The sequence below is a fragment of the Nannospalax galili genome, unplaced genomic scaffold, assembly GCF_000622305.1.
Source record: "Nannospalax galili isolate Female #2095 unplaced genomic scaffold, S.galili_v1.0 scaffold278, whole genome shotgun sequence".
NCBI lineage: Eukaryota > Metazoa > Chordata > Mammalia > Rodentia > Spalacidae > Nannospalax > Nannospalax galili.
This window is the reverse complement of record NW_008347536.1, coordinates 2,087,961-2,108,577: the sequence shown is the minus strand read 5'-3', so window position 1 is coordinate 2,108,577 and position 20,617 is coordinate 2,087,961. Positions and strand designations below refer to the sequence as shown.

At 37.1% G+C, this 20,617-nt stretch overlaps 1 protein-coding gene across 1 annotated transcript in view; it reads left to right on the top strand.

Annotated features, from left to right (window-relative positions):
* Window positions 1-20,617, top strand: part of Tmem135 (transmembrane protein 135) — a 272,569-nt gene that overhangs the window by 97,577 nt on the left and 154,375 nt on the right. Inside the window, exon 5 of the mRNA XM_008844130.3 lies at window positions 13,547-13,612. Within this exon, the coding sequence (XP_008842352.1) occupies window positions 13,547-13,612 (66 nt within the window). The remainder of the gene's footprint in view (window positions 1-13,546; window positions 13,613-20,617) is intronic.

Here is a 20,617-nt window from a genome sequence, read left to right as displayed (position 1 = left end):
TTGGGGTTAATTTGGGTCTTAAAGTCCTGTAGTATTGTTTTTATGAAGTTCAGTGCACCGGAATATATGTTCATGATTGTAGTATCTTCTTGATTGATTGTTGGGAGTTCCGTGGTGGCCCAATTCCAATGTGGGTCAGAAGTTTTCAGACTTTCTCCTTAGGTCTGGAATCTTCTAAAAATGCTTTTGGCCTCAGGAACTTGGGTGTTCGATTGACCTGAGACCCTGGCCGGGCGGCACCACGCAGGGATGCCAAGGCAGATGGGGCGGGAAGAAGCCCCAAGATTTCGCAGGGAGTGGATTGAGTAGCTGGGTTGTACTGGATGCAAAGGATCAGGGAGAGTACAGGTAAGCCTCGGAGCCTCAGAAAGAGGCTGTCAGCCCCAGTAAGAGGCTGGTGGGTGTTCCCCAGAAAGAGGCTGGCGGGTGTTGGAGGACCAGGGAAGTAGAGGGAGATGAGGGCAGGGCCAGGACCAGAAGCGGTGTTCCTGGAGCCCAAGAAAGGGACTGAGTTGGTCTGGGTGAGAAGGATCAGGAAGCAGTATTGGTTCCCCAGGTGTCTGGGGCCCCAAGACTAGGAACGGCGCTGGGCCCAAACTAGGAGTATAGAACGTTGGGAGGGATGGAAGGGTGAATGTGGCTTAGGGAGTCCCGGCAGAGAGCTGCACTATAGACTTACCCCAAGAGGTCTGACGATAGTAGTGCAGGCTAGGAGAGTTAGCCGGTGGTGCAGGCCCAGGGAAGCAGAGAGAGGTGAGGGCGGGGCCAGGACCAGAAGTGGTGCTCCTGGAGCTCAAGAAAGGGACTGAGTTGGTCTGGGTGAGAAGGATCAGGAAGCAGTATTGGTTCCCCAGGTGTGTGGGGCCCCAAGACTAGGAATGGCGCAGGGCCCAAACTAGTAGTATAGAACGGCGGGAGGAATGGAAGGGTGAATATGGCTTAGGGAGTCCTGGCGCGAGAGCTGCGCTATTGACTTACCCCAAGAGGCCTGAGGATGGTAGTGCAGGCTAGGAGAGCTTGAATCCTACTTTTAAAAGGGAGTGAAAAACCTGCAGAATACAAACTTTAAGACCCGGAAGGAAGAAATTGAGGCACACACCTGAAGATGGAAGCTCTCCCATGCTCATGATCAGTAAGATTAAAATTGTAAAAATGACCATCCTGCGAAAAACAAGTTCAATGCAGTCCCCATTAAAATTCTGGTAACTGCTAGGAGAGGAAAAATTGGCTTTCTTTAAGAATGTGACACTAGATAGGTGTCTTAGTTACTTTCTATTTGCTGTGAGAAAAACACTGACCAAAGCCAACTTGGGGAGGAGGTAAGGATATATTTGGCTTAAAGCATAGCCCATCAGCAAGGGACATCAAGGCAGGAGTTCAGGGCAGGAACCTGGAGCAGAAACTACAGAGGAACTCTGCTTATTGGTTTGCTCCTTTGGTCTTTGCTCAGTGCTCTCTCTCTCTCTCTCTCTCTCTCTCTCTCAATAGTTTTAAAAAATTTTATCATCTCATTGAATTTTTGTGTGTTTCATACAGAACATCTCAATAGTCTTAATTATTGTTATATCCCTGTCCCCACAGGCACTCTCACATGGCGCCCCCACTGAAATTCATACATTCTGTCATTTGTCTTAAGGCTTACTGTGTCAAGTTAGTGTCCCCAGATACCCTTTAGTGTAGTTTCATCTACTGAGGTCTAGTCAGCCTATCTCGAAACTCTTGCTTTAGGAAAATCAGCTCTTCCTCACCCAGCAGTAATCAGTTGCCACTATTTCTTCAGCTAAATTTGGGGTCCATTGTCCCATTTGTGCAGTTCCACAATGGATTTTTGTCTGCTTGAGTTTGCATGGATCCTGGGCATGATGACAGGTTCATATTAGAAGGGTCCAAGGACCTTGTAGGACTCTTATGATCATGCACCTCCTTCCTGACTCTTACAGTCATTCTGCCCATTTTCTGCAATGGTCCCTGAGCCCTAGGCGGGCGTAGTTTAATATAGGAGTCCTGTCCAAGGACCAACATTCGGCAGACTCTTAGTCTCTACACTTTGGCCATTTGTGACCTTTTGTGTTCCTGACCCTCTGTTGCATGAGGGAGCTTCATTAATGTGAGATATTCATTACTGTCTTCTTTACCCCTTGTTCTATGTTCCATGAGCCTTAGGTGTAGAGGTTGCATTGTAGATGTGCCCCTTAGACTTGGGCAGTTCACAGTGTCCATGTGTGACTAGTTGTGGTACTCTATAATAGTCTCTGTCTGGTCCAAAAGAAGCTTCTTTGATGAGTGGTGACTGGGATATTTATCTATAAATATAAGGATCTATATTTTGCACATCGTAAGAAATTACATTAATCTAGGGATGTGACAGTTTTATGGTTTTCTCTGAGGTCTATGACCTCTTTAGCCATTTATACTACCACACATGAGTTTCTTCCCATTGAGTGGGCTTTTAGTCCAATTAGGTAGCTGTTGATTGCCTCTCAATATAAAAGTGCCATTACTGCACCAATGTCATATGCTCTGCATGTCATGATGTGGTTATTTGGTCTTGAAGCTGATGTTGGGCCATTGATTGATGTTCTCCCTTAGCACCTTTCATAGTGTTTTCCAAAGCTAAGAGAGCTAGCCTTCAGGGAAGTGGCTTCTAGGTCATTTCCAGCTCCATTGCTCCAAATCCTGTGTCTGAAGTATGTTATGTCTTCAACAATAGGGTTTTACTTTCAAGTTCTAGAGGCAATCAAGGGCTGTGGCACTAACGGGTATAATTTTAGGAGTTTTTGGGACTACCCTAAACAACAACTCGAAAGTTTCTCGCATCCAGCACTGTTTCTTTTTAGGTAGCCTTTAACTATACACATGGACTCATTTAGAGATATTGTATGTGTAATTTGTCATTAGGTTATTGGACTAATGTGATTTCCTCCTTTTTTTTAACACTAGGCATTATTTATCTCTCCTCTCTCCCTGTCTAACCCTTGCATCACAACTTCTTCATTTAAAGAGACCCCCTTTCCCCCATTTCTCCCTTGATAATACCAGTCTCCTATTGTTCCACCTCTGTTGAGCTCCTTCTTTTCATTTTCCCTAAAGTTCTTTGTATAACCCTCCTTCCCCAAGACCAACTGCCCAGTTGTGGCATTGCCCACAGTGGGCTGGGCTCTCCTACAGCACTCAACAATCAAGAAAATGCCCCCCAGGCCAATCCAATGGAAGCAATTTCTCAACTGTGATTTCTTCTACCTAAGTGTATCAAGTTGACAACTAAAGTTATCTAGCACAACAGGTTAACCAGACGTCAGTGGATTGACGCACACTAAAGAATATTTAAGCATACAAATTTGATGTGCTAGGCCTTAATGTGTATGTCAGCAGAGTACATGAAATCCAGCGGGGAATGTATAAGGGCTTGCAGATGGCAGAGGCAGATGTGACCAAAATATATTGTATGAAATTTGAAATTTTCAATAATAATAATAATAATAATAATAAAGTTCCAACACAATTCCTCAAGAAATTGAGAAAATAATTTCAAATTTCATATGGAAACATCAAAACCCAGAATAGGTAAAACAGTCTTGAACAATAAAAGCACTGCTGGAGGCATTACCATCCCTCATCTCAAATTATACTATAGAGCTATAGTAATAAAAACAGCATGGTACTGGAATAAAAACATATTGATCACTGGGATAGAATTGAGAACACAAATTTAAGTCCACACACTTACAGCCACCTGGTTTTTAATCAAAGTGCCCAAAATGTACATTGGTAAAAAGACATCAAGGTCAAGCAACAGTGCTGGTCTATTTGGATTGATCACTACATGTAGAAGAATGAAATTAGATCCTTATCTCTCACCATGCATAAAACTCAACTCCAACTGGATTAAAGATTTCAACATAAGATCTGATACCCTGAACGAGACACAGGAGAAAGTAGGGATTATATTGGACTTCTAGGTGTAGGATGGACTTTCTAAACAGCACTCCTCTAGCCCAGTCATTAAGTCAAATTTCTTTAAGATTGTTGCAGAATTTGGATGATTTGCTTCTTCCTTAAATGTCTGATAGACCTTACTAGTGAAACTAAATCTACCAGCTCTCTCTGTGGGAAGGTATTTAACTGTCTTTTCAAATTGTTTTTATCAGTCCAGTTCTGTTTGGACTGTGCATTTCTTCCTGTAAGTGCTTCAGTAATTCCCACTTTCCAAATAATTATTTCATTTCATTTAATTTGTCAAGATAATTGCCATTGAGTTGGCCATAATGTCCCTCATTATCCTTTTGATGCTTAAGAATTTATAGTGATCCCACTGAATCCTGTTTGTGCTTTCTCTTTTGTTAATTTCCAGACCGTAACATATTTTAAGAAATAGGGAATATTCTGTTTTTGTGTTGTGTAGTATATATATACATGACAATGTCAGTTTTATTGCAAGATGATGGAAAGTATACTTCTAGGCTTCTATCATAGCTAGTTTTCTCTCTATTTTTTCTATCAGATATTATAGACCATAACTGTATAGTTGCTTATGTAATAGTATGAGTCTTTAATTTGTATAGTTTGGAATTATGTTAGTTTACTTTTCTTAGCTTGGACTAGAACTCCTGAGAAAGCAAGTTAAGGGAGGAAGGATTTATTGACCAAAAGTTTTGAGTTTGCTCTGTGAATACTTAGCTTCATGCTTTTTGTTTGCAGTGAGGTAATAGATCACAATAGCAGGAGTGTATGACAGACTGAGACAGGGTAGAAAGAGAATGGAGCCCAGGGCTGTATAGCCTTTAAAGTTGCACTCTCAGTGATTTTTTTTTTTCTCCCTGTAGCCCCAGCTGGCCTGGAACTCACCATGTAGACCAGGATGGATGACCTTGATCTCACAGAGATCCACCTGCCTCTGCCTCTTGAGTGCTAGGATTAAAGGCATGTGTCACCATGCCCAGCAAATAACCTACTGTTTAAAGCTAGGCTTCATCTCTCAAACTTTTTACTACTTTCCCAAAGGGCATCATCAGCTGAAGACCAAAGGTATAAAACCTGTACCTGCTGGGAATATTTTCTATTTAAGTCATAATGAAAGCTCTGTTTCTAGATGTAGAAATGTTTGTTATGTCTCTTGATAAATTGGCTTGTTCTTTATTGTGAAGTGACTTTATTTCTTGGATTATATTCATATATCAAAAATTATAAATGACAAAAAAGGAATAAAGTAGTTATGACTTGTTCATTTAAATCCGTGTATTGAATAACTTTTGTGTCACGATGACCAAAAATCCCTAACATAAACAATGTAAAGGGAAAAAGGGTTTTACTGGTTTACATTTCAAGAAGTTTCAGCTTATCACAGTGGGGAAGGCTTGGCTGCTGGAGCAGCTCTGTCACTGGCAGCAGGAGCATAAGGCCAGATGTTGTTCACATAGCAGCAGACAGGAAGCAGAGGGTCTCAGGTGGGCCAGGGTTGGTTTAGCTTGCAAAGGCTGCCCCTAGGATTTGCTTCTGCTAATCAGACCCCTTCAAGGCCTAAAAGCTCCACAGCTTGGAAGAGAGCACCAAAAACTGGAGACCAAGTGCAAAACCATGAGCTAATGGGAACGTTTCTGTTTCAAATTGTAACAGCCACTATCCTTGTAAAAAGAAACTGAATTATCTAAATAAAAACACTGTTTTCTTAGAACAGGGGCAGGAAGTGGTAGAGGAAGGAGGAGGCGTGTTGTATAGTCATCCAACAATTATTTACTATGTAGACTATACTTGTGTACTTGGCAAAAATATTTTCAGTGACAAGTCAAAGTTCAAATTTAGGTAGTTCTTTATTCACAGTCTCAAATGGGAAGTTGTGTAGACTCAATTACTGTTAACATTTAACATTATTTTCTATTTAATGGTTGGGAAAATTTATTTCTGTAATTGACTCAGCTTTTGTTTTGAAACAAAGTTGAGGTGTAACTGTAAATAAATCTTAGTGTTTGGGGGTTTGTTTGTTCTGACTAAATGCAAGATGATAGCATTGTAGGGGAGAAACATGCTTTTCTTTTGTTATGTTTTATTCTGTTAAAAGAAAAAGACCATAACATAGGGCATGAATATATCATGTCACATTGGATAGAACATGACAGAACATGGATTTACAAAAGTATACATTTCCTGAGAGCCAGATGACTGCTCTCAGTTTGGAAATGAAGCATCTGCTTATCATTTAAATTCCTGGAGAACTTACAGCCCACATTTCTAAACAGAAGTAACATTCTACATAACCTTAAACCACTGCTGAGGTCCATTGTCTCCATGTGTAATGCATATTTCCTGTGTACTGAATGAAAACAGATTATGACATGTATGATGTCTTAAAAGAACAAATTGATTTCATTAACATAAAAGGCTAACATTACATTTTCAACATTTGAAATTGCTGTAATACAGTTGGGACATATTTATTCACACTTTGGTTAACCACATATCCCCAAACCCGTCAGTGTATGAACACTAACTTGACATAGTCTGAACAAGTACTAATTCATTAGCTTGTACATCTTACATTCATTGAACAGTTACTGTTTCTCAGTTAAAGGTGCTAGAGGTATAATAATGAGCGAAGTCTGACCTATGGCCATGTGATCATTTTTAATGAGTTATCACCAAATAGTGTAATAAGATGTTGAGGGGTGAAGATTCAGGTATGCTCTTAAATTTCTGGTTGGACAAGTAATGGATTAAAAAACAAGAACAGAAGGAGTTATCTGTAAGTGAAGGGGAAATTGGTAATGCTTGTTTGTCAATTTGACAGTTTTTAGATGTAGTGTGTCTTTTTCCTAATTATCAGGTTAAGTATATTCTAGAGCTCAGACATAGCTCTAGAGCAAGACATAGCAAGCAAGCTAGTAAGCAGTGTTCCTCCATGGAATCTGCTTCAGTACCTGACCTCCAGACTTGAGTTCCTGCCCTGACTTCCCTAAATGATGAACTGTGACATGTAAGTGTAAGCTAAATAAACCCCTTCCTCCCAAGTTGCTTTGGTATGCTAGCTAGAACAGAAATTGATAACAGAGCATGGAATATTGCCAGATGAACCTGACCGTGTTGCTTTTGGGGAGGATTGTGGACATGCTTGAAGCTTTGGACTCAAGAGGCCATTGAATGCTCAGAACTTAATGGACTGCTCTGTGGGAGCTTGGGAGAAAAGAATATTGAGAGAAATGCGGACAGTGGAGGCCTGGTTCACTTGGATAGGAAAGGGTTTAACAATAAATTGCTTTAAAAGAAATTTATGGCCTGGCGTGGTGGCATATGTCTTTAATCCCTGCACTTAGGAGGCAGAGGCAGGCAGATCTGTGAGTTCAAGGCCAGCCTGAGCTACATAGCGACTTGCAGGCCAGCTAGAGCTACAGGTAGACCCTGTCTCAAAATAGAAAAAAAAATTTATGATATATCATCAGTAAATGTTTGATGTAAATACCTAGTTTAATATACCTATATACTTGGGTTCTTGTAAAAGTTTCTTGAGTGAAAAGGTCAGGAATACTAGAGCAGTGGTCTTGGTGCTATGTTTAAGATTTTTATATTAATTTACCTTTGTTGGGTCTCTTGTCTGCTTATGAGTATGACATTCAGACTCTGTCGTGTGTCTTGGATTGTCTTTGTCCAGCATTTACTATTGACTCTTATTAGTTCTACTAATCTTTTTCTCTTAATTTGTCTTCTACCTCTGTTCTCTGTGTAAATGAATTGTTTATATGAATTTAAGATCAAATTTATTTCTAAGATATATAATCTGTTGGCACTTTGTCACTTATTTTTTCTTTCATGATTATTCAAAGTATAGGGCCTCATTACAGAATGAAATAACAGTTCAGGTAGTCAAATGGAAAATAAAATTTGCTTTTCTGACCAAAAGAATGTGGACGAGAGAGGACTTTGAAATTCTAACAGCAAGGGAATGCTTCCTACTGTTTTTCATTTTCTTTTCTCTAGTCACTTTTCTGCAGTCACTGAGTAGCTGCAGCCAAGGGAAACCCTGCCTTTATTGCCAGAGAACCAGGTAAAGAGGCCAAATCACTCAGCAGCAGCAGGTTAAGAATCCCAGAAAGGAAGACCCAGAAGGAGAGGTACTAATGGTTGAACTGGTACAGGTGCAGGGTTCATCTTCAATTAGCACGTGCATGGAACTAATCCAGGCAGCAAAGCAATAGATTTGGGAGCAAACTATAATTAAAACCACCAGCCAAGTGTTGAATGAGCCATGAGCCACTCTGAGAATGACCCAGAATGACATGGAGTAGACCTGGTGTAGCACAAGAAACAGAATCTAAGCTGGAACAGCCGAAGGCTGAATGGAATTTGTGGTCTGAACTTACCCGGTTGAATCAGTTGTTTACTTACTTTCCCTGTAATCAATAATTGCCAGAGAATTTTAACAGGACTCAAAGTATCACAACATAATATGCAAAATTCTAGGACCAGACTTAGTCTGCAAAGAACAAAATAGTGACTGCTTCTTAAGAGAAAGATAATCAGATGTGAAATTATCAGTCTTTAAAGTAGCTTTTATAGCTGTATTCCATGAGCTAAAGTAAGCACATTTAAATGATAATGGAAGAAGATTTTAACAGAGAAGCACAAACTATTTTAAAAATGGAAAACTTGGAACTAGGAATATAAGATTTGAAATTTCGAATTTCAGGGGATGTGCTCAGTAGCAGAGTGGAGATGAAAGAATGAGGCACCGAACCTGAAGACAGATCAATAGAGATTGTTCCTAGATAGAACAGAAGAAAACGATTGAGATTAAAAAAAAAAAAAAAGAAACCTGAAACTTTCCTTGTATGGGAATGTTCTAAATGATAACATATTTGTACCTACAGAGATTCAAGAAAAGAGAAACACCAGGCTTTATAGAGAGAAAATATTTATAGAAATAATGATTAAAAACTTCCAAAATTTGTAGAACCATACAGAGTTCCGATGATCAAAGACATTTAAGAAATCCCAAGTGATATATTCTCAAAGAAAAAATATATCCAAGCACATCATTTAAAAATTGCTTGAATTTGGAGCTACAGTGCTAATTCAGTGGTTAAGAACATGTATCTGCTCTTGCAGAGGACCCAGTTTGATTCCCAAAACTTACAACCAGCTGAAACTCTAGTTCTAGAGCGTCTGTTCTACCCTTCTGTCCAATCGTAGGGGATACAACGCCATCTTCAAGCCTCCACATGCTTATGCACATGCGGTGCACATTAACTCATGCAGGCTCACACATAAATAAGAAATACATAAATAAAAAAATTAACTGGAATCCAAAATAAAGAAAAAACTTGAAAGTAGTCAGAAAACATATACACATACACACCCCCACACCTCATGCTCCCCTCATCAAATTATATATATAGTAGAACATTACTGATTGACAAATTGGATTCCCGCAGTTATTTCAAAGTAGAAGGTTGAAGGTTATTCCATTCCTTATCACAAATGAAGAACAGACTGGAGCAGACCCTCCTATTGAAAAATAGCATTTCAGTTTGCTAAAAATGCACCATGAAAGGAATATCTTTCCTTGCCAACAACAGAAAATCAGATCTGTAGTCCAAATCTGGCTTGCCACCTATTTATGAATAAAGTTCTACATTGTCCTGTTTATTTACTTATTGTCTAGCTGCTTCTAAACTACAAGAAGGCAAATAGTGAAACAAATACCATATGACTTGTATTGCTGAAAATGTTTACTATCTGACCCTTTAGGTAAAAGTATACCGTGACCACTGAGTTAATTTAATACAAATACACCTTGCATAGTAGGCCATGTAGTTGTCAGGGCAGTCCATTGGAAGTATCTAGAAAATTTGTTTGTTATTGTATACTTATTATTTTTTTGGTCTTTTTTTGAGACAAGGTCTCCCTGAGCTCTAGCTGGCCAGAACTCACTGTGTAGATCAGCCTGGTTTTGATCTCTCAGAGATCTGCTTGCCTCTGCCTCCTGAGTGCTGGAATTAAAGGTGTGTATTACCATGCTGCTCGCCTGTATATTTATTTTTATAATCATTAACTAGCAGGTACAGTTTATGGCTCTACTGGTAGTTTCTGCTTTTATTTTCTTCTGTAGGTTGAACACTTGTTCAAAAGCCCTACATCCATACGCTTCAAAATTTAACATGTTTTGAGCACCTACATGATGCCACAAGTGAAAAATTCCACACTTGACCTCATGTTGTGGGTTGCTGTCAAATCACAGAACACTAAAGGTCTCTATACAATTCTTTTTAGAATACATATATAAAATTTCGTGTGAGGGTTGACAAGATGGCTCAGCAGGTAAAAGCACTTGCCACAGAAGCCTGGCAAACTGAGTTTGTTCCCTGGAATCCATGGTAGGAGAAAACCAACCTGAAAGTTGTCCACTGATGTTCACATGCATACCATAGCACACACACTCCCCTTGCATGTCTATACCCATGCTCATACACACATCACACACACAATAATACAATTTTTAAAAAGTGTATATGAAACATGGGAATTTCCTGTTTAGATTTGGGTCATATATTCAACATATCTTCATTATTTGTACACATATGTATACTCCAAAACTCCCCAACCCCTCTAATCCCTAAGTACTTCTGGTCCTAAGCATTTTGGTTAAGGGATTCTCAAGCTCTAGTGTGTTTCTTTTATTTTATCATTATTATTATTATTATTATTATTTTTACTATGTATATACTATGCTAGCAGGCAGGCAGGGCAGCAGAGGGCATGTCCTCTGGTGATAAAACTCCTGTATAACTGCAGCAGTTCACCTATTTGAAAAAGTTGGAATTCTGTTCATATGTTATCTTTAAGACCACATCAAATTTAAAGTTGACCTTATTGTACATGTAAAGTGAGTTGTAACAGTGTGGTAGTTAATAAAACAGAATTCTTTTTGGCTAATAAGGCAGACCTTGCTTAGCTGGACTCCAGTTTTATGTTTTTGGCCTAAGAAGTAGAGATTCCTTAGCCCTTGTATCTCCTGCCAACTCTCAGATTCCTTAGGCCTTGGTGGGGACTACTTGGCCCTTAAGGCTTGACAGTTCCCTGGGACTATTCCAAAGGCCAGGTCTGTACTTCTTCTCTGACTTCTTCTGGCCTTGTAGCCATCGTGCTGTCTACTTCAACATTCCCCTCGTTCCTGCTCCTCTTGATCTGTGTACTTGCCCCTTCTTTAGCTTTCAAGTAGCAGGTCACCTTACCGATTTGGCAGTTTGACCTGTGGACTGCTCAGTTGTCACTGACTCTCCACTGTGTCTGTTGTCACCAGTACTCTGCTGTTTCTGATGCTTATTTCTTCCTGTTACCAGCTCAGTCCACAGTACCAAGAGTAGGCATGGAAAGACTACTTGAGAGAAACTTAAAAAATTTTTAATGTTCCAACACCCATGGAGGCAGCATGTGAAAGTCTCCTAGCTGTCTTCCAGAGTGAGGTGACAGCTTGATGATAACAGAAGGAAGAATGTTTGTACCAATCACAGCCAACCTTGGGTCATGCAAATCTGAGTTTATATTTGTACCAATTGTGGCAAACCTCCCATGGAAATGAAGGTTTGTGTCTGTACCAATCACACCATTGTCCCTTTAGCAGGAGTCTCCACTAATAATGTTGCCCCATCTGGCCTACATTGAAATGATTGCAGGGTCATTTTGAATTCACCAATACTTTTGTTCATCTCTTATGAATCAAATCAAACTTTTCTAAAGAAGTGTGTGTGTGTGTGTGTGTGTGTGTGTGTGTGTAGTGTGTGTGTGTGTATATACGTATTTGGCTTGGTACTATATATAGTTTCAGGCATCCTCTGGTGTGGGGGGTGTTCTGTCTTAGAACATACCTCACCCACTGGGATGGGGAGTACAGTATGGTCATGGTGGAGCATTGGAAAATTAAGGATAAAGAAAACTGTCCAGAGGTTACTACTGCTGTTACCTCACTATGTATTTCTCCAGAAATGATTTACACATACATGCACAAACAGGGTCCACTTTTGAACTTTTTGTTTATTGCATCTAGGTTTTATGATTTTTAATTCCCTTTTATCTAACATTGTCCTTAAAAACAATCTTTCTTGATAAATTGTTTTTAAACAAGTACTTACAGACTCCTACTTCCCACATAGAAAATGTCAAATGAATGCTTTTAATTTTAATCATCTGAAGGAGAATGAAAACTCAAGGAGCAGGAAAGTTTTGTAAAGTAGATTGTTGGTTTGTTAGTGGTAAGATTCTGAGTGAGGTTAATTAGTCTTCTATCTCATCTTTTTTTTTTTTTTTGACACTTGTTAGTATGTAGGTACAAGTAAACTAAAGACAATTTCTTTAGTAGAGATCAGAACAAAGTTGCATACTCTAGTGCTTTTCTATAGAAAAAAGGGCAGCTTAGCTGAGTTGGCAGAATGCTGTTAGACTGAGACGTCTTAAAACCATTGGTGGAAAGAGTTGATAACTCACTTTATTTTGAGACAGAGTCTTTCTACATCACTCAGACTGACCTCGAACTACTCAATATCCTCTTCCCTCAATCTCCTTAGTGCTGGGATTACAGATGTTCACTGTCGTGCTCATTTTGCTATTCTTGATTTAGTTGTGCACATTACTGGTTTTGTTCTATAGAAGATGGGAATTTGATTACGTTAACTGTGGCAAACATAAGTTGTAGAAAATAGCAATAATTGCAATTTTAATAATTACCAGATTCTTTTTAAATTTTATAATTATTCATAACTTTTCTCCCCTTATCCATAGTTATAAAGCTCTATGAGAATTTTAGGATTTCTCTGTAAAATAAAGTCATTGGAACTGATAGGACTTGAATCTGTTGAATACTATCACTTTGGATACTATTGGCATTTTAATGTGTTTTAAGCCCAGAGGCATAGTATATCTTTGCATTTATTTGTCTTTTAAATTTTCTCTCAGTAATGCTTTGATGTTTTTAGTGGACAGATTTTTTTTTTACCACCACATTTAATATTTTTTCCTAAACTTTTTATTCTTTTCAATACTTTTGCAAGTAAATTTATTTTCTCAATTTTCTTTTATGATTTTTATTAGCTTGTAAAATGCAATGACTGGGATATGATCTATGACATTACTAAGTTGTTCCGTCTTTCCCCCTGTATTTTAGAGCAAGCAAATGGTTTGAATGAATTCATAGGAAAGTAAAATTGAATAAATGATAACTCCTGAATTGAATGAAAATGCTAAATTTTAATCTTTTTATTCACTAAACTAAGCTTAAACATATGTAGTTGAACTGATTTGAAACTGTTGTTCTAGAAAAATGCCAGCATATCAAAATAACTTTTAAAAACATTTCAGTGTGAGTTATTGATAACATTTAAAGATTATGCAAATTATATTTCTCGGGTATAATGAGAACTTTCCACTCTTTTTGTGCTTTACTAAGTCTTCTGTCAAAGGTGCCAGATGCCAGATGTTTACAGTATTTTTTTTTTTAAATAGGTTTTGAGGTATCAGTTGTGTGCACATTGTACGTTTCAGCTTTTTATTTTCTCATTATTTACAGGCCACGGAAACACTGTTTAGAATGGGTGTTGCAAGAGGAACCATCACAACGTTAAGAAATGGAGAAGTAAGATGAGAATTTTGATATGATTACTAGTTGTTAATTCATAGTTTGCCTTGTCTTCAGTATACAATGTGGTGAATCCTATGATGCTTCACAGAGAAATGTGAAGAATGTGTAATAGAGAAAGACTTGTATACAAAAGTAAATCTAACTAATGTGCAAGCCTAGTTTAGTTTACAGCTTCTTGGACCCAGAACTTAGATTGAAAATAATTTGCTAAGTCTTTTAATCTTTGGTTCCTAATTTTTTTTTAACAGAAAATGACATTTATTTAATAATAATGTGTTCATAGACATTTTAAATTAAAACAATCCTTTGCCTTTTTGTACTTCCATTTTATGTTACACAGAACTGATACTTATTTCTTAGAATAAAATTTGAAATATTGACCTCTTTCACAGGCAGGAGGGACCGAGAGACTTGTCTGTTCTGTCTTATTGAGGCTCACCTAAGTCCTAGATTATAAGTTTTGATGTTTCTAAGTGTTGATGTTGATTAAAAGTATTTTATTAGCTGAAATGAATTTCCATTAAAAATTATTAGCAGACTGATTACTACCTCCAGTCTTTCTCTGTATTTCCTCCTGCACTGAGGCATATTTAGGTTGAAAGTGAGTGTAATATTGCTGTGACCATTTTTCTGCTACTGGTAAATACTGAGGGATGAAATACCTCATATCCTGGAATTAAGTTCTTTGTTATTTAAAGTAATATTTATAATCGATATATAAATATTTAACAGTGGGAGTGACTGAACAAGCATTTGAATGAATTGTTCTGTACGATTATAAATTAGACTGTTTCATATTTTTTCCCAGGTATATACATGGCATCATTAAAAAGTAGTGTACTCGTAAATACTTAATTGTTTACTGGCAAATAGCTATGCAATTTTAATACACATTTTATTCATGAGGAAAGAATACCTTCATATTCACAGAACATTGAAGTATGTAATGCTCTTTCTATAAAGGAAAACTTACTTTGTAGTACGATCAGACATTTATCGATCTAGAATGTCTAACAATTTCAGATTTTATTACTGTATTCTGACTCATGTGGGCAGTTAACTTTTGCCCTTTATCTTCTGTTATGTAGTAAAGTTGTAAGTTTTGTAAGTAATTGTTTGAAAGTATCAGTGTATACTTGATGTGATTTTATTTTACCGAATGGGCAAGCATTAATATAGCTGGCTTTCATCCTTTCTTCTCTTCTTGCTGGGTATTCCTGTATATGACCAACCTGGAGTAACAGGTTTTAACATTGAACCAAGTGCTTAAGCACTCTCTGACTTTGTGTTTTTAAAATGTAAGATCCACATTTTTTATTATTTTTTCTAATATTTGAAGAGCTCTGAAAATAGAATGTGCCATTTAATTAAGGGAATTTTCGAAGGTGTTTGACGATTATCTCACAGGTTATAGTGCATCATAGATGTTTTAAGCAGAGGAATGCTACATTATTCTTTTAAATCTTCATCATAATTCTATATGGGAGAAATTATAATTGTTACAGATATACTGAGGCTCAGAGAACTTGAACATTTTGCTTGTTGTCAAGTAGCAGGAAACAGGAGAGCTTGGATTGGGACCATAGTCTCTAAGCCCATTCTTTCTGCCATCTAATTTCTTTCAGTGTGATCACATGGACAAGAGTTTACATTCACTGTTTGTCCTTTTTATCATTTGTTGAAGTATTGAAAAATAATATAAGATTAAGTTTTTAAAAGATTTTAAAAATATTCTATACCATTACTTTCCATGTGTATGGAATAATATATGCCTTAACACAAATGGAAAAAAAAAAGCGTTTACTCCTTTAAATGTGTTAGCTCAATGGTGACTTCTTTGCAAAATCTTTAGTAGCTAGATCTTTGCTTCTTGAGTGAATCATAGATGCTAGAAAGCAGGTCATTGTCTTGGTAAATGCTTAAAAACATGCTTATATATTTGAATAGCAAACTTTAAAAAGTCATCACATTAATAAATAAGTATTTAGTGTGCCTGACTCAAAAGCGAAACTTTTATAATTCTTCAGGAAAGGCGTAATCCTGCGTTATGCCATCCAATTGTCTCTTCATAAGAGGAAAAGCATTCTTTGTTAGAAGATAAAGTTGCTCTCTTAAATTTAAGTAATTCAAAAATTACCTGCATTTTAATATAACAGTAATAAAGCAGGAATTGATATTTTTATAATTATTCTTTTAAAAATTTTAAATGGTGTGTGTGTGTGTGTGTGTGTGTGTGTGTGCTTGGGCATGCCATGGTGCATATGTGGAAGTCAGAGGAAAACTTTGTACAGTTGGTTCTTTCCTTCCATCTTTATGTGGGTTCAGGGGGTTGAACTTGGATTGTCAGGCTTGTACAGCAAATGCCTTTGCAGCTGAGCCATCTTTTCAGTCTTCATGTGATTATTTGTAATCTAAAGTTTTGAAAAATATTTTATTCATTATTTTTATTTTTATGTGAATGAGTATGTTGTCTGCATGTATGTAATTGCATCCATGTTGTGTATTACCCATGGAGTTCAGAAGAAGGTGTTGGATCTCCTGGAACTGGAGTTACAGATAGTTCTTAGCCACCATGTGGGTTCTGGGAATTGAACCCAGGTCTTCTGCAAGAGCAATCAGTGCTCAGAACTACTGAGCCAACTCTCTAGCCCAAGGCTGCTATCTTTTACTAGTACCAGAAATCAACTAAAAGTGGATAAAGATGTTAATACTCCAAACTGTGAAACCTCTAGAAGAAAAATAGGGGCAATGCTTTAGTTCATTGGGTTGGTTAATGAATTTTTGGACAAGACCCTAGAAGTACAAAAAACAAAAGAAAACATAGGCAGATAGGATTGTATAAAACTTAAAGGCTTCTACACAGCAAAGAAAACAATCATTGGAGTGAAGAGATACCCATGAATGGGAAAAATATTTTCATACTTCACATATGAAAAAGTGGTGGTATCCAGCACCTATAAAAAACTCTAAAATCAGAAGAGCAGATCTGCCTAGGCAGCATAGTGAAGCCCTGTCTCAGATAAAGAAAAAGAAAAGGTCAGTTGGGGCTACAAGGAGACCCTGTCTCAAAAAAAAAAAAAAAAAAAAAAAAAAAAGCAAAAGCTTAAGAAAATGTCTCAGAAGTGCTCCTGGGATGTGGTAGAAACGTAGCTCTTACATGCTTATGGTGGGGAGATAGAGTAGTACAGCCACTGTGGAAGGGCCTAAAAATATTAAAAATACAACTGCCATCCACTCCAGCACTCATATTCCTAGATATAGCCGAAACATATGAAATCAGCATGCTGATGTGACATCTGCACTTGCATGTTAATTGTAGCACTCTTTATAGGGCCAATAAATGGAACCCACCCATGTTCCCAGCAGCTGCTGAGTGGACGAAGGAATTGTGGTCCATAGACATAAAAGAATACTGTTTGATCATGAAAGAAATGAAATCCTATAATTTGTGACAACACATAAAGAACTGGAGATGGTTGTATTGAGTGAACTAGCAAACACAGTGAGATAAGTACTGCATGTGCCTCGCTCTTGTGCAATCTTTAAGTTAGGACATAGAGAAATGGAGAGTGGAATGGTGGTTAACAGAGGCTAGGGAGGGTGGTGGGAGGGAGGAATGGGGGAGGTTTGGAAAATAGGTATTAAGCTATGGTTAAATAGGAGGAAGAATTCTGGTGTGCTGTTTCACAGTAGGGTGATGATAGATAGCATTATATGCTATATATTTCAAACGCTTACTTGAAAGTCATTATGATTATTTGATTAATGCTTGAGGAGAGAGGGATAGTGAACCTGATGTAAAAATAGATAATGTAAATGTGTATTGAGATGTCGCGTGGAATCCATTAACATGCACAATTTTTTTTATCTCTTTAGATGTCAGGAATTAAAAGAAAAATTAACAGCTATCAATTTTATGTACTTACCATTATTATTTTTTGAAATGAGAATTTTGTAGTTCATAAAACCCCCTCTCATTTTCTTGAGAATTTTCTAAATGTGGACTTAATGCTATATGTATACTTAATTGGGCTTACCGTGTAAGAATTAGTTTTGTGCTTCCCTCCCAACTGGGATTGGCCAGCCTCATGTCATGGAAAAGCCTACCAGCTATATTTGGGAAGATCCAGTTTCTCTTTCTGGCTCTCCTAGCTGTGTTATTGCATAGCTTACTTAATTTCTTACAAATTCATATTTGATGAGATTTATGGGCACTGTGTAGTGTTAACATTTTTACTTCTACAAAGATGTAAATGTCTTTCCTTTCTAGTACTTTAAAGTGATAATTGCCAACCTTGACTATTCATGAGAACTGTCATGTAGCTCTATAAAAGTATAAGCATCTTGGGCTCTAGTATATACATATATTTTTAAATGTCCACTTACTTTAATGCATAGCTGATCCTCTAAAATATTATCTTAGAGATATTTTCCTTTATTTTTTAAAAATGTTATTAATTTTATTTTATGTGTATGGGTGTTTTGCCTGCATGTCTATAAGTGCACCACATGCATGTCTTGCCTTTTGAAGTCAGAAGAGAGTGATGACCTCACTGGACAGTTGTTAGCTGCCATGTGGGTGTTGGAAACCAAACCCAGATCTTCTGCAAGACTGGCCAGTGCTCTTAATTGCTGTTCCAGCTCTCCGGTCCCCTTCTTTATTTTCTGAACTCAAGAAGAACATAGTTTGAGTAAGACAAAATAGATAATGAAATAGCATAATTTTCAAAGTGTGTTTTAAAAGTTCAGTGTATAAAATATGATACAGCAGCAGGATTTGTTGCTGTTTCGATAAGATGTGGGGTTTGACCCTTAATCTTCTCTTCTTTTATGTTGTGTTTCTTAGTTTTCTTTCCTGTCGCTGCAATAAAATACCCTGACAAAAGCAGCTCAGTAGAGAAAGGATTTATTTGGCTCCCAATTTCTGGTTACAGTCCATCATTTCAGAGACGTCAAGGTGGCAGGAAGTTAAGTGGGGAGTCACATTACATCCACAATGAGGACCAAAGCAGTGAATTAATGCATGTGGCCTAGTGTTCAGCTCTCTTTTTCCTTTTCAGTCAGTTCAAGACCCAGTCCATGAAATGGTGCTGCCCAATCAGTTAATCCAAGTAGGAAAATCTCCAGAAGACATGCTCACAGGCCAGCCAAATCTAGTCCCTCATGGACCCGTCCTTTCTATGTGGTTGTAGTCTGTCAAGTTAACAAAACCAACCATCACAGTATTGTCAGTCTTTAGTTACTCTGTGTGACTTAGCAGGATGGAAGTCTTTCTTTTGTCACTTTCTAGTAGAGTACTTTCAGTAAGTAATGAAATGTAGTAATGTCATGCAGCAGTGAGGGTCAGGACTCCTTGTTAGGGCTTCTGTTTCTTGAGGCGTAGCACCTGCCCAGTAGATTATAGGGAGCTGAGTATGTCTGATAAGCAAATAATTGAATGATTTACAAAGAACTTATTAGCAAATGTTGTTCTAAGCCAACCTTTTGTTTAAGACAAATAGTAATATATTCTTATATATTGATATTGTGATGTTCAAATATTAGTGCCATGTTATTTCAAAATAACATACATAATAAAACAGTTTATTACATTGTATATAATAAAGTGAACATTGAGAAAAATATGAAATTTTCATATTTGTTATTTCCTCTTACTGAAAATTACTTGGTTATTTGATATTAAGAAAGATTTCCAACAATTTCTATAATTGTTTAAAGTATATTAAATTATTGTATTTTGTATTAATATTATATTTAATGTTATTCCCAGGACTAAGAAAGCAGAGACAGGCTGACCTTTTGAGACTGAGGCTAGCCTGGTCTATATAGTGAATGCCAGGCCAGGTGGGGCTACAGGGAGAACATATCTTAAAACAACAAAGCAAAACAGAAACCATAGATTTTCTTAGCTGTTATTGAATATAAATTCTTGATTAAGGAAGATGAAAATAAATAGCCAGACATTTATAATTTTAATTCCATACTTAAAAAATTCTCTCATATGACATTTATAAAAGTTTTTAATAAGTCATGTTATTATTTCAAACAGGAAAGTCTCTGAGAGCTGGTGACCAGTAGAATGTAATTAACTGGAAGCTTAAAAATGTAACAAAACAAGCAAATATTGGGGCTGGAGAGATGGCTTAGTGGTTAAGAGCACTGACTGCTCTTGCAGAGGACCTGGGTTCAATTCCCAGCATCCACATGGTGGATAACCACCTTTAACTCCAGTTCCAGGGGATCAGGATCAGACGCCCTCTCCTGACCTCCTCAGGACATTGCATGACATGGATGCACTTACACACATGCAGGCATAACACTCATACACATAAAATGAAAATAAATCAAATATAAAAAAAATAGGCAAATGTAAGAAGTGGCACTGAGTAGAAGCCAGTATCCCTTCTCTTCCCTTTCTCTTGTATAAGTATTGAGTGGCAGGTATGGTCCTCTGTGATATTTTAATTAGAAAGCACATCAATAGTTTTTGTTTCTGTGAAACGTTGAGATCTACTGTTTGGTCACATTGGACCTTTCTCAGTGTCTTCAGTGAATTAAGAGGAAAGCATTGTGTCTTCATGAGAAGTTAGACAATGTGTATATGTGGTATTTGGCACAATGTCTAGCATGAAGTAAACATAGTAGAATTTGTCCTTGGCTAAATAATAGTTATTTTCTTTCTATCTCTTTTTTTTTTAGCTTATAAAACCAACTTTAATACATTACTTACATTGTATTTAAATAAGTCACCAAAAATAGTGAGTAGATAAAATGAATTGACCATAAACATATGAGCTACATTAATGGGATGAATAAATGTAGAAAATTTACATCTAATTTTCTTTTATTGTTAAATGGACAGGAATTCCTGGCACTAACTACTTATAATAATTATTTAGATTAAATTCATATTTATGAACTTCAAAATCAGACATATTTTTATTTAATTTAGTTTTTTAAAAATTATTTATTTAATAACCATATACTTAGAAGAAACAT